The 13,291-nt window shown below is 34.2% G+C and overlaps 1 protein-coding gene across 6 annotated transcripts in view; it reads left to right on the top strand.

The window, feature by feature from the left end:
- TET10 (tetraspanin10) overlaps positions 1-13,291 on the top strand; it is a 73,248-nt gene that overhangs the window by 29,199 nt on the left and 30,758 nt on the right. For 2 of the 6 annotated variants that reach the window (XR_016355661.1, XR_016355663.1), the window contains exon 12: positions 47-122. The exons of 1 other annotated variant lie outside the window; for it this stretch is intronic. Coding sequence is in view for 2 of the 5 variants with exons in the window: in XM_089798364.1 (XP_089654490.1) it covers positions 47-50 (4 nt within the window). In the remaining 3 variants the exon portion in view is untranslated. Of the gene's footprint in view, positions 1-46; positions 482-575; positions 835-13,291 lie in introns of those variants that run through there. 3 more of the 6 variants (XM_089798364.1, XM_089798367.1, XR_016355662.1) reach the window with 2 other exon arrangements.

Genomic DNA, 13,291 nt, shown 5'->3' on the forward strand with positions numbered 1-13,291 from the left:
TGAATTCTCTTGGTGACATTCATTTTGAAATTTTCTTGGTTTTCAGCTGAAATATCCTCTTCGTAGATGGCTGATCCTTTTTTTGATGTTACGGAGAGGGCTGAGAGTTTTTTCTATGTCAGGTACCCTACAGTTTCCTCACTACAATCCTCGTGGTTTTTAATTACTTATTTAGTTTGCCACCAGCTGTTTAAGTTGGGGTATCACCTTGAATTTTCTACAATCTATTCACATACCACACAAAGATCAGCTGAATATATGATGGCAAGTACAAGAAGGAAAGATGCAGCACTATTAAAAGCTTTACCACCACATATAAAAAGCTTTTTGCATTTATGAAAACAAAAAATAATTTTGTTTCATATAAAACTTTTGCGCATCCCCAAATCCACATAAAAAAACTCTTCATAGAAGTATTATTTTGAAATATATACTCAAGGATGTCAATAAATAAGATCCATTCAACATTATTTTGGCCATATATTGCATGTTTTGATTTTTTCTATTGACAAGTCTAATTCTATAGTTGAATCTTTGCAATTGAAAAGTGTCTCTTTCTCCTATGATGCTCACAGATGTCTTCAAATTTGCTCGAGGTGAACTCGCTTTATCTGATCTTAAGTACTTGATTTTAACCTAGCTTTATTTCCAAGCAACACTTAAACAGATTTAAACTACTTCAGTGCTTCATAATTTTCTTTTAGGAAACCAACCTTTGCAATTCTTGAATACTCATCAATGAGCAACATAAGGTAACTCTAACCTGCAAGGTTTATGTTGTAGTCCCAAAGAGATCTTTTTAGATAAGTTGCAATGAATTTGTTGTTGAGTACTCCTCCTACTTGAAGCTTTCTCTTGTTTATTTTCCATGGTGACATTGCTTCGATAGAGTGTTTGAAGAATTAGCAATCTTTGACATATTTTTGTGGCTTTTTCGGTTCTAATTTTCACTAGATCATTAGAGTTTATATGGCCCATTCTTTTTGCAATACGCAAGTTTCATTTGTTTGTCGCATAAAACATTTTTCTTCCTTGACCTCACTAAGGATGAATCGTTTGTTCATTGTTCTATTTGCATTAGCAAGCAATTTTCTTGTACTCACCTTATCTCACAACTTTGAGTATGGAAATTAAGTGTTTATCTCCAATAGTTCTTGTTGCATGATTATCTCCAAAATTTATGGTATCTTCATTTACTTCTTTTAAAGTGCAAAACTTGCTCTTGTCCCTTGTCACTTGGCTTGAGAATTCACTGCCAGTGTACTATTGTTTTCCTTTATTTTGGGCTTGAATGTAGTTTGCACAATTATTTATTTTTGAATCTTTCACTCTTGATTCTTTTTCCAAACTTTTGTTGAGTCTTCATTTTTATTGGCAATGATATGTACATTCTTGTTTTGTCTAGGTTGTTTCACAAAATCACTTATACAAAATTTTCCCCTATGACTGTAGTTCTTGCACTTATAACACATAATTGTGTAGTTATTGAATGAGGGAAAAAAATGTAGTTTCTATTTACATGTTTATAAGAACTACCTCTTGTAGGTGTCCTACAATTTGTTGCTTTATGATCAAACTCATTACAAAACCAAACGAAAGAAAGAGTATTGGAGCATGGTCATGCTCGACTGCCTCAGAGGAAACGATCCTTTGAATTTGTCCTTGTTGTCTTTGCGAGGAATGTTTTTTGCGAGATATGGCTTTCTTTCTTCTTGTTATTACTATTGGTGAGCTCTTCAACACATCCACAAAACCTTTAGTCCTTTCTTCGTTATTCTTATTTGGTATCTTTTTAGCCTTAGAAGAGGTGTTGTCTTTATGAGAAATGTTACTCTCTTTTTCCGTGTTATCACTATTGTTGAGCTTTTAAGTGCATTTGCACAACCATAAGGCTTTTATTAATTCATCTTATTTTTTCAACTTTGTAGCCTTCGGATTGAATTATTTTTAGTCTTTTATTTATGTATTTTTGAAATAACTAAGACTAGGGAAAATGGATGCAACTTTGGGAATTGCTTATTTCATCTAGTGTTTCAACACCCTTCTCAAACTTAATGCTTTTGTTCAATTGAGTCGTTATTTTCTCCACTTCCTTTCTTTGGGAAATAATTTCATATTCTAGCTTTTGATAGTTTTCTTCCCTTATAATTGGTTGAGTTCTCACTTCCTCTTGTATCCCTTTTTCTTTTTTTACTCTAACTTGTAGTTCGATGGTAATCTTTTTCTATTCTTCAAGGCTTTTGGACTTTTTTTTTTCGTTTTTGAATAACAATTATTTTCATCATATCTTGTCACAACATCTTTTGTTTCAAATTTCTTTTCTTATGCTGTTTGATTTTGTTAAAGGCACAAATGAGTTCTTCCTCTTCTAAATTCTTTTTATCCCTTGTCTTCCTTTCCAAGGGATCATTCTTTGTTTCTATTGCTGTGAAGAGAATTTCTTCTCTATCGCCATTGGAGATATTTTCATCACTCTTCTGGGTTGAGCTACTAACCACTTTGGAGGAAACACTTTTCTTGTGCTTGTGGAAGCTCTTTTTAATTTTACCCTATTTTTATTGATGATGTTTCCTAATGATATGATCTTCATTGCCATTGCTTCCATTTTCTTCAAAATGTTTTACAAATTATCTTTTATTGCATTCAACTCGTCGTGGAGCTATAGCTTGATTCGAGTTCTTTATTTTTTTATCCTTTTTGAGGCTTTGAAGGTCACTTCTCACTTAGATGTCTTCTCCTTGTTTTGTCCCCATTTCATTCGTCATGGGAATCACATGCAATTTATCTATTGTCAATTTATCTTGATCCTTCGTTTCTTCAACGTCGAAAACTTTGACATCAAATCTCAAAGGGAGAGACCTTCACACCTTTTGCACGATCATTGAATTCGAAAACTTAACACCAAGTCATCCAATGGTGTCCAAGGAAACATGTGATATTTTCCTCATCCTTCATCATCAAGCTTTTCAATTATCTTCTATGGGCTTTGAAGTTAGCCTACTGAACTTTGCCATCACCTTTTTTAGAGACTCTTTAAGTTTGTCTCAAACCTTTTCCATCGATTCACATTGTATTACTTTTGCAAATTCAAATTTAGATAGATCATACAACATAACATTCATGGCTTTTGCATTGTTTTCACTTCCCTGCTTTCCATCCAAATTTCTCGGTAGAGATGATGAAGCTACATAAACATTGTTAAAGATATTGTAGCGTCGACCAATTTTTCTAGAAAGTGTGGGTGTGTGCATGCCCCTACCATTAGTGAAATCCTCCTAGATATCGACCAGACTATCTACAAATTGCTTAGTATGAAATCAAACATCTTAATCTTGCCATATCAATCAAGCATTGATCGAGTTCATGATCTTTGCTAATTGGTGTTAATTTGTTTGTCTAACCATAACTAATAATTATCAATGTTCAAGCCTTTTTAGGAATATCCTAACCACCCAACTAGGATTGGGCCTCTTGGAAACTAATCATTGTGTCTCTCTAAATGACTAGACATGACAACCCTTTGTAGGGCCATTGGTGGGCATATATATATGGACAAACCTCAAGTGATTAGGACCATCAAAATCAATAAATAATTCTATCTCTCTGCATTAAACATTAGATAGAGTATCAAAAAAAATCACAATAATAGTTATCTAAATTTATAGTTGTATATGTGTAGTGACTAATTATTATTACTTGCAAAATCAAAGATCATATCAATATTATCTCAGTCTGATATCACAATCTGATTATAAGTTTGATAGTCATTTACATGGTATCAGAGCCAAGGTAGGAAGGACTAAGTTAAACTTGAGAAATCAAACTACCTACCTTGATAAATACAATCAAACTTCCATTCCTAAAATTGACTAGTGTAATTTGATTTGAGGATTGCCTTGAAGGTGCCAATAACTTCATAGCATGGAAGTTGAGGACCATGATTAGGACCATCAAAATCAATAAATAGTTCTATTTCTCTGCATTAAACACCAGACCGAGTATAAAAAATAAATCACAATAATAGTTACCTAAATTTTATTAAGATAATATCTTATACTTTCTATAATAGTTAACTACTTGTCTATAGTCCGTCTTTCAGTCTAGATAGGAATGTTTCCTATCCCGTCTCTTTTTTCTTCAGTTCGGATAGGAATGTTTCCTATCCTGTCTCTAGTTTTGTTTCTAATTCCGTCTTCAATCTACGTTGTTTCTTTTAGAAACAATGTCCTTGTAATTCTTTATAAGGAACACATTTGTTCCTCTGTTTATCAATCAATCATCTGGTATCAGAGCTATTACTTAAATTTTTTCGAAAAAATTTATAATTTCTTCGTGAAATTATTTGTTTAAATTTTTTCAAAATTTTTTCTATTGAATTTCTCTAAAACCCGCTTAGGGTTTTCGGCCTAGAGAAATTCCCGAACTCGGGTCTGCCTGTGTTTGTTCAGCACACTCTAGCCCCATTCGTCCATGCACATCGATCCTTGAAGAAAAATCTGCCATTTTTTATCAAGAAATTTGAAGTTTTTTCAACATTTTTTCAGCTAGGGCCGTCTTTTTTCGAAACCCTAATTTTTGGGGTCGAAAAAATATTTTGTTTGTAAATTCTTGGTGGGTTTTTCGAGAGCTCAACTGGGTTGTCGTCCGTTTTTTCTGGGTGCCTCGATTTTTGTGCTTCGATTTTCGAGCCAGCGGATCCAAAAAACGACAGCAAATTCCTTCTAGGTTTTTCAAGTTCTCTTCTGGGTCATTCTCTGATTCTTCTGGGTCTTTCGTATTTTTGCCTTGAAGAACGTGCCTTCACAGATTTTCACAGTTTTTCATTGAAAAACGTGCCATGGCATCTCTGACAAATATTCTGCTCGAACATAATTCCAAATTCAGTGGTCGCAATTATGGAACCTGGAAGCTGCGCATCATCGCAATCATCGAATATCGAAACACCGATCAACTTGTTCTGGGTGTTATGCAGTGTCCGACTTCTCCGGGTCCTGATCAAGGCGAAGCTGCATTTTTCGCCTTCTGAATTTGTTTCTGAGATTTTGGGTTTGTTGATTTTCTCCTCAAAAATCATTTCAAGTTGTCTGTAATACGCAAGGTTGTGTGAGATTCTGGGTTTGTTGATTTTCTCCTCAAAAATCATTTCAAGTTGTTTGTAATACGCAAGGTTGTGTGAGATTCTGGGTTTGTTGATTTTCTCCTCAAAAATCATTTCAAGTTGTCTGTAATACGCAAAGTTGCGTGAGTTTCTGGGTTTTACCGTTTTTTCCACAAAAACAAAGTTTTGTAATTGCAACTTATTTTGAGTCATAGCACTCTTCTGGCAAAGCTTCTTGGTTTCAGCATTCTGTAGATCTAGGGAGGGTCTCAGTTATCACAGAATGTTCCAACATCCGTACGTTGACCATTAAGGGAGGGTATTATGATAATATCTTATACTTTCTATAATAGTCTGTCTATAGTCCGTCTTTCAATCTAGATAGGAATGTTTCCTATCCCGTCTCTTTTTTCTTCAGTCCAGATAGGAATGTTTCCTATCCTGTCTCTAGTTTTGTTTCTAATTCCGTCTTCAGTCTACGTTGTTTCTTTTAGAAACGACGTCCTTGTAATTCTTTATAAGGAACACATTTGTTCCTCTGTTTATCAATCAATCATCCGGAAATCCGTTAATCTGCCAACTCTTCTTGAATCTTGTAGCAAATTTATAGTTGTATATTTGTAGTGACTAATTATTATTGCTTGCAAAATCAAAGATCATATCAATATTACCTCAGTCTAATATCACAATCTGATTATAAGTTTGACAATCATTTACATGGTGTTAGAGTGAAGTGAGGAAGAACTAAGTTAAACTTAAGAAATCAAACTACCTACCTTGATAAATACAATCAAACTTCCCATCTTGAAATTGACTAGTATAATTTGATTTGAGGATCGCTTTGAGGGTGCCAATAACTTCATAGCACAAAAGTTGAGGATTGTGATTAGGACCATCAAAATCAATAAATAGCTCTATCTCTTTGCATTAAACATCAGATCAAGTATAAAAAATAAATCACAATAATAGTTATCTAAATTTATAGTTGTATAATTGTAGTGACTAATTATTATTACTTGCAAAATCAAAGATCATATCAATATTACCTCTGTTTGATATCACAATCTGATTATAAGTTTGATAGATATTTACATGGTATCAGAGCCAAGTTAGGAAGAACTAAGTTAAACTTGAGAAATCAGACTACATACCTTGATAAATACAATTAGTCTTCCATTTTCTGAAATTGACTAGTGTAATTTGATTTGAGGGTCACTTGGAAGGTGCCTAATAACTTCATAGCATGGAAGTTGAGGATCATGATTATATTAGAACAAAGTAAGTTAGACTCATATGTAAAAGACAAAAAGTTAGAACTTGAGGTTGAATTAGAAAAATTCCAATGGATTGAAAATAACAAGAAATCTATGCGAGTAATAGTTGATTATTGTGAGGGACCACATAGTGCTTATTCTAGCCAAACAAACATTTGCATAGCTTATGCTCAAATCCCTTGAAAGAACATTTGGGATAAATAATACCAATAGAACCCTTGCATTCAAAACATAGTTGAATCACAAGAGTATGAACAATAGAGAATCTGTAAATGCCTTCTTTATTAGAATAACAAAATTGAGGAATCATTTGTCAACCATTGGGTATGAAATTGTTAGCAGACAATTATCCCTAATAGCCTTAGTAGGCTTACCAAACTCATGGGAATCATTCAAACAAGGCATATGTCCAAGGTCAAACTCCCAAAGTTAGAGCTCCTAAAATCTTATTGCCTACAAGACGAAGCAAGACAATTACCAAAAGGAATCGAACAAAAATCTATAGATGAGGAGATGCATTCCTTCAACACAAATACAACCAAGAAAGGAAAGAAGAAGAACTTCAAAAGGAAATGAAATTTCCATGGAAAGGTCAAGCAAAGAAGAGATGTCTCACAAATCCAATGCTGCAGATGTGATGAATATGGACATTATGTTGCAAAATGGCTTGATAGAACTAAGAAACACACACCCTATGCTAAATTAAGAAAATCAAACTTGAAAGAGGATTATGAGAAGTTCCTATTATATTCAATACTATCAAATCACGTATCAAACAACTCAACACTTGGGTGATTGATAATGGGTCATTAAGGCATATCACTAGAATCTAAGAACATCTAGATACTATGGTTGAAGAAATTGAGGAAGTGGTAACCATTAGAGATGTCTCCTCACATCTTGTAAAATAAGTGTGAACATGTAACATAAAAATAGACTCAAGCATCACTATTCAACTACAAGATGCACTATTTGTGCCAGGAATTAAAAGAAACCTAGTATTGATATCTACCCTAGAAGATAATGAATATAGAGTCACTTTCATGGATTGAAAAGTCTTGGCATGGCCAAAGATGCTACATTTAAGAAATCTAAGACCATAAGTATAAGACTTAGATACCTATAAAACTCTGCACTGAGTCAAAATAATCTCTATGACTCTAATGAAATCTAGCATAGAAGGTTAGGGCATATACACTTCAAGCCCTAACACCGATGGGAATTTAGTGACAAGACTTCCCAAACTAAATCCAATCCATAATGAGACATGTAAGGGGTGTGCTTTAGGGAAAAACACTAAGGGATCCTTCCAAAATAATTTAAGAAATAAAAATATATCGAAATCAGTCCACGTGGACTTATTTCGACCCATGTCCACCCCAACAATGGGAGGACCTCTATACTATGTAATTTTTGTGGATGATTTCTCCAAAAAGACCTAGATCTAGTTCTTGAGATGTAAAGAGTCTGAAGAGATTCAAAGATTTCAAATCCTAGCAGATAATTCATCTGGAAAGAAAATTAAAACCCAGAGAAATGACATTGGGAAAGAATTCACTTTAGAAATTTAAAGAATTTTGTGTTAAAGTCAGGATTAAGAGGGATTTTATAGTACCCTATAATCCAAAACAACTAAACAAATGGGGTGGCTAAGAGGAAAAACATAACCATTGTGGATGCTGCAAAGTCAATGATGTATGACCAAAATCTTGATACTTCATTTTGGGCATAAGCTTCAAGAACAACTGTCTACATACAAAATAGATGTCCTCAATTACATCTTGATAGTAAAATACTAGAAGAGGCAATTACATGGATAAAACCTAATATAAGTCACATAAGGATATTTGGGTGTCTGTACTTAAAAGAAAGGGACAAAATTAGAACCTTCTGGGAGAAAATGGATTTTTGTAGGTTACGTTAAAACTTCTAAAGCCAACAAGATAGAACTATTTGAACAAGACCAAGTAGAGCTGAGTAAAGATGTCATCTTCGAGGAAGACATTGCCTTCAAAAGGTCAAAGTACTTAGATGAGTTAGAAATTCAGGACTTACCTAAAAACATGGAGGAAGTATCCTACTTCTAAGCCTTAGAGGGAGCAACCAAAAGAAACCTCTAATGAAATCCAAACTAATCTTGAGATTCAGAGGGAGCATCAAGAGAAAAATCAAAATTTTAACTGAAGGAAACAACCACTTTGGGCTAGGAAGGTTGTTGAGGAAGTTGAAAACTTTGTGGCACCCAAAGGCACTTTTAGAGACATTAAGAGGCTTAACATATTATCAAACTATGTGGCTCTAATGAACGGGATTATAAACTCGAAACCTACTAGTCTAATTGAAGCTCTTCAATACCAATTATGGAAAGATGCCATGACAAGAGTACCAATCCATTCTAAAAAATGATTTATGAGATATTGTACTAAGACCTGGAGGGAAATTTATTGTCTCCTCTAAATGGCTCTTCAAAATTAAACACGTTGCAAACGACAACATAAAGAAACATAAGACAAGTTTTGTTGCAAGAGTATTTCCACAAAAGGAAGGAATTGATTATGATGAGACATTTGTACCTGTTGCCTGATATACTTCCGTTAGAGTAGTTATAGTCATTGCTACAACTAAGGGCTGGAAGGTACACCAGATGGATGTACAAATTGCATTCTTGAATGAGACTATCAAAGATGAAGTCTACCTAGAACAACTTGATGGTTTTATGATTCAGAATGCAACATCTAATGTATGCAAACTAAAAAAAAGCCCTATATGAACTCAAATAGGCTCCTAGAGCTTGGTATGCGAGAATTGATAGCTATCTTATATGACTAGGTTTTTCAAAGAATGATGCAATCCAAATCTCTACTTTAAAATTTTTAAGGTGACATGATGAAATTAATCCTGTATGTTGATGGCCTAATTATTACACGAAAATATTACCTCATTGTTCAATGCAAGAACCATTTGGCTACAAAATTTGATATAAAGGACTTTGGTATTTTACCCTACTTCCTAGGATTGGAAGTTTGGCAGTTTCCATATGTTATTCTTCGGAATCAAGAAAAATACATTATTGATATTTTGAAAAGATTTCAAATGCTAAATTGTAGGCCTATCTCCACACCCATGGAAACAAACTTGCAAAAGTTAAAAGAGGCAACAACAAAATCCAAATATGAGTCAGACAACTTTACAATGTTCATTATCATGACAAAGATCATGCTGACTTGATATTCATGGAAATGGTTTGATAGTTAATGTCTCTTGGAGTTATACCATGCTCACTTGATATCTGTTGTGTATCGATATACTCTTTATGAGATAATCATAGTGGACATTGTGTGATGTAATATCCGTGGACATGCCATGATATGTTATGGTAGACATAATGTGACGTGATGTCAATTCACATACCATAACAAGGATAAATGGATATCATGAAGACTTGATATTTCATATATTCCTTGATATCAATTCACACTTAGTTATCTTATCTAGCTAAGAAGGAATGTTAAAGATATTGTAGTGTTAATCATTTTTTTCTGGACACTGTGTGTGTATGCACATCTTTGCCATTAGTTAAATCCTCCTGGATATCGATCATACTATCTACTCATTGCTCAAACATCTTAATCTTGCCATATCGATCAAGCATTGATCGAGTTCATGATCATTGCTAACTTGTATCAATTTGTTTGTCTAAACAGAAGTAATCATGATCGATGTTCATATTTATTTAAGGATATCCTATCCGTTTGATTAGGATTGAGCCTCTTGGAAACTAATTATCGTGTCTCTCCAAATAAACAGATAGGACCACCCTTTGTAGCATTGGTGGACATATATATAGAGAGAAACCTCAAGAGATTATGACCACGGGAATCAATAAATAGTTCTATCTCTTAGCATTAAACATCATATCAAGTAAATCACAATAATAGTTATCTAAATTGATAGTTGTTTGACTCATATTTGTAGTGACTAATTATTATTACTTGCGAAATCAAAGATCATTGATATCACAATTTGATTATAAGTTTTGCAGTCATTTACAAACATTGGCAATTGATTGCCAAATATAAAAGCTAAGAGCCATTAAACAAGTTTTCATCTTTATGCTATCAAATGCTTAGTTTGTTCTGTCAACCGACTCTCTTTTAGGAGAATTGTTCTTAACAATCCATGTGTGCTTTGAGTTCTACCTTCTAACAATTACACTATTATTGATGGAACCTAGTCTATTATCAATTAATGAGTACATACTTATATTGAGAGGGGTTGGGTGGTTGAATCACTACAGACAATCTTTAACTTATTGGAAATTTAACAAGCACAATATAGAAATCACATAAGATTGATTAAGAAACACATGTTTTATGTGTAAGTCTTGTTAGGAGAGAAGTGAAAAAATCTTTGGATTTATTGTTTAAATCAAACCATAAAACTGAGTTTTCCTTACAATTGCTAGTAGACACCAACCTATTGGAGACCCCAATTCCCACCACTAAGCACCAACTTAGGAAGACACTGATATCTTTGATTAGCGGGCACTAACCTCAAAATAAACAAAATTTCTAGCTTCTTGAATAGATAATCATCATTTGATGACACCCTTCATAAGATCCGCTTGCAACTTCTTCCCTTGAATTTTTTTCTTCAAAATCTACTGCAATAGGTCCACCTTTGCACTAAATCTGCATGATGTTACATTTAAGTGCTCTCTCTAGCTTCCATTTCAACTTCTATTTATAACCCAATCATGCCTCTTCAACCAATAGGGTTAGCCTTTGCAAGGGTGGTAGATTGCTCATATGGGTGTGTATATGTATTTATATATCTATATCTATATGTGTATATATCTATATCTATATGGTTATGTATATGTATATCTATATGTTATACATACATTTGTTTGTGCATGTGTGTGTTTATATACATATATTGTGTGCACACTAATGCCTTTATGTGTGTGTGCGTATGTGCATGTCTCTCTCTCTCTCTCTCTCTCTCTCTCTCTCTCTCTCTCTCTCTCTCTCATGTGTGCATTTTGGTCTCAACATATGCATGAATTAAGCAATAACTTGCCTTTGGTCTTTTTCATTGCATTTCCTTCTATGATGATGATTATGATCTACACTATATTGACATCAATGATGGCAATAACTAGCATTAGTGCGTGTGCTCGCGCATGTGCGCGCACGTGTGTGTGTGAATTTTTATCTCAACATATGCATGAATTAAGTGATTATTTGCCTTTGGCAGTTTCATTGCATTTCCTTCTATGCTGATGATTGTGATTACACTCTATTGACATCAATGTTGACAATATCTAGCATCAGTTACTTTTTATAAATTTTAGAGGTAAATATCAACTAGTTTAGTTTATCACGTATTTGGTTTCGATTGAATTAATGAACTTTTTGGACCAAGGACTTATTAAGATGGAATCTTTTTTATTTTGTCAGTAGTGAGAAATTTTTAGTGTTAAGGATTTTTGAATAGGGTTTCAAAAACAAAATCTCCTTGGTTAAGATTGGGGGAAGCCATGATCGTAGCTGTAAAATTGATCATATTTATAAAGTTTGACTAAATAATGAAATATGACAAACAATTTGAACATACATCCCTTGAAACTAAAAAATAATAATTGCAGTTTGAGCGTATGCAACAAAACATAGTTTTTGATAAAGAAAAGAGGTTTTGAAGAGGCCTTGAAACCCAAATACAAAGTAGGTGCTAGCCCGCAAACGAAAACTAAAGATTTACAATAAACTCAACAAACAGAAACATGGCAGAGACACAACAAAACATTCACAAAAGAAGTGGTGCCAAGCATCCTGCAGCCTACACCTATAGTAACTAGTGGTCAAAGAAATAATAAGCCTTTAATAGATTGACCACCCATCAAAAAAAGGATTATAGAATTAAAGCTTCCCCTTAGCCCCAACCTTGTGGGCTTTAGGAGAAAGAATGAGAAGGGACGTTCTTTGAATGTTTACCTTTAATTGAAATCCATCCCTCCTCAATCTTAGCCACTACAAATTGTTAGGCCAATGAACCGACATAAGAGTCTGAAACTGCTGAACCAACACCCTTAAAGATAGGGCCAATAGCACCAAAACCATCATTCACACGATCATTAAGGATAGGGCCAACAACAATAGGCATACCCACAACCTTATCATTACCTGCCACTAAGTGCTCAACAACACCATGCTGGAAAGAGTCAACATCATTATTTTGAACAACACCACCAACTGAAGAACCAACAAAAACTCAATGAACGAAGCCAATTGTAGAGGGATTTACAACAACAACAAATTCCTGATCGAGACAGACATCCAACAAATGATTAGGAGAAGGGGCAGAATTACCTTTCTTACATTGAGGAGCAATGGTATCATATGAGGGAACTACCCCTTCAGAAGCAGGCTTTTTGAGCACTGTATAATGTTGTTGGAGAGCACACTTCCACCATGAGGAGGGTTTCTTGGATTTGGATTTGTCTGCCTCACACTTTCCCTCAACATGCCCATTATTGGAGTATTTTCTGCAACTAAACAGAAGACCTTCATAAGCTAAGGATTGGATCCAAGAGTCAATAGAAGAGTGTAATTTGATCTTGGTCACAAGGTGTTTAAATGGATCAATATGAACAAGTATTAGAGCATAGGTGGAATGCAAAATATTAAAGGAGTCCAAATCCACCATTAAGAAATCACCTAAAGCCTCACTGATTTCCTCAAGAACAAAATCTTGCTAGAGATGAAGGGGGAGATTAGGGAGATTTACCAAAATATGCATTTTGCAGAAAGATTCATTGATTGGATTGATGTCCTTGTGCCACAATTTGATCATCAAAGTAAAGCAATTTTCCCATGTGAGGAAATGGCCACGAAGGATGGTTCTTCTATCATCCACA

The sequence above is a fragment of the Cupressus sempervirens genome, chromosome 8 (genome assembly GCF_028749045.1).
Source record: "Cupressus sempervirens isolate cs-2001-9-10 chromosome 8, ASM2874904v1, whole genome shotgun sequence".
Taxonomy (NCBI): Eukaryota; Viridiplantae; Streptophyta; class Pinopsida; order Cupressales; family Cupressaceae; genus Cupressus; species Cupressus sempervirens.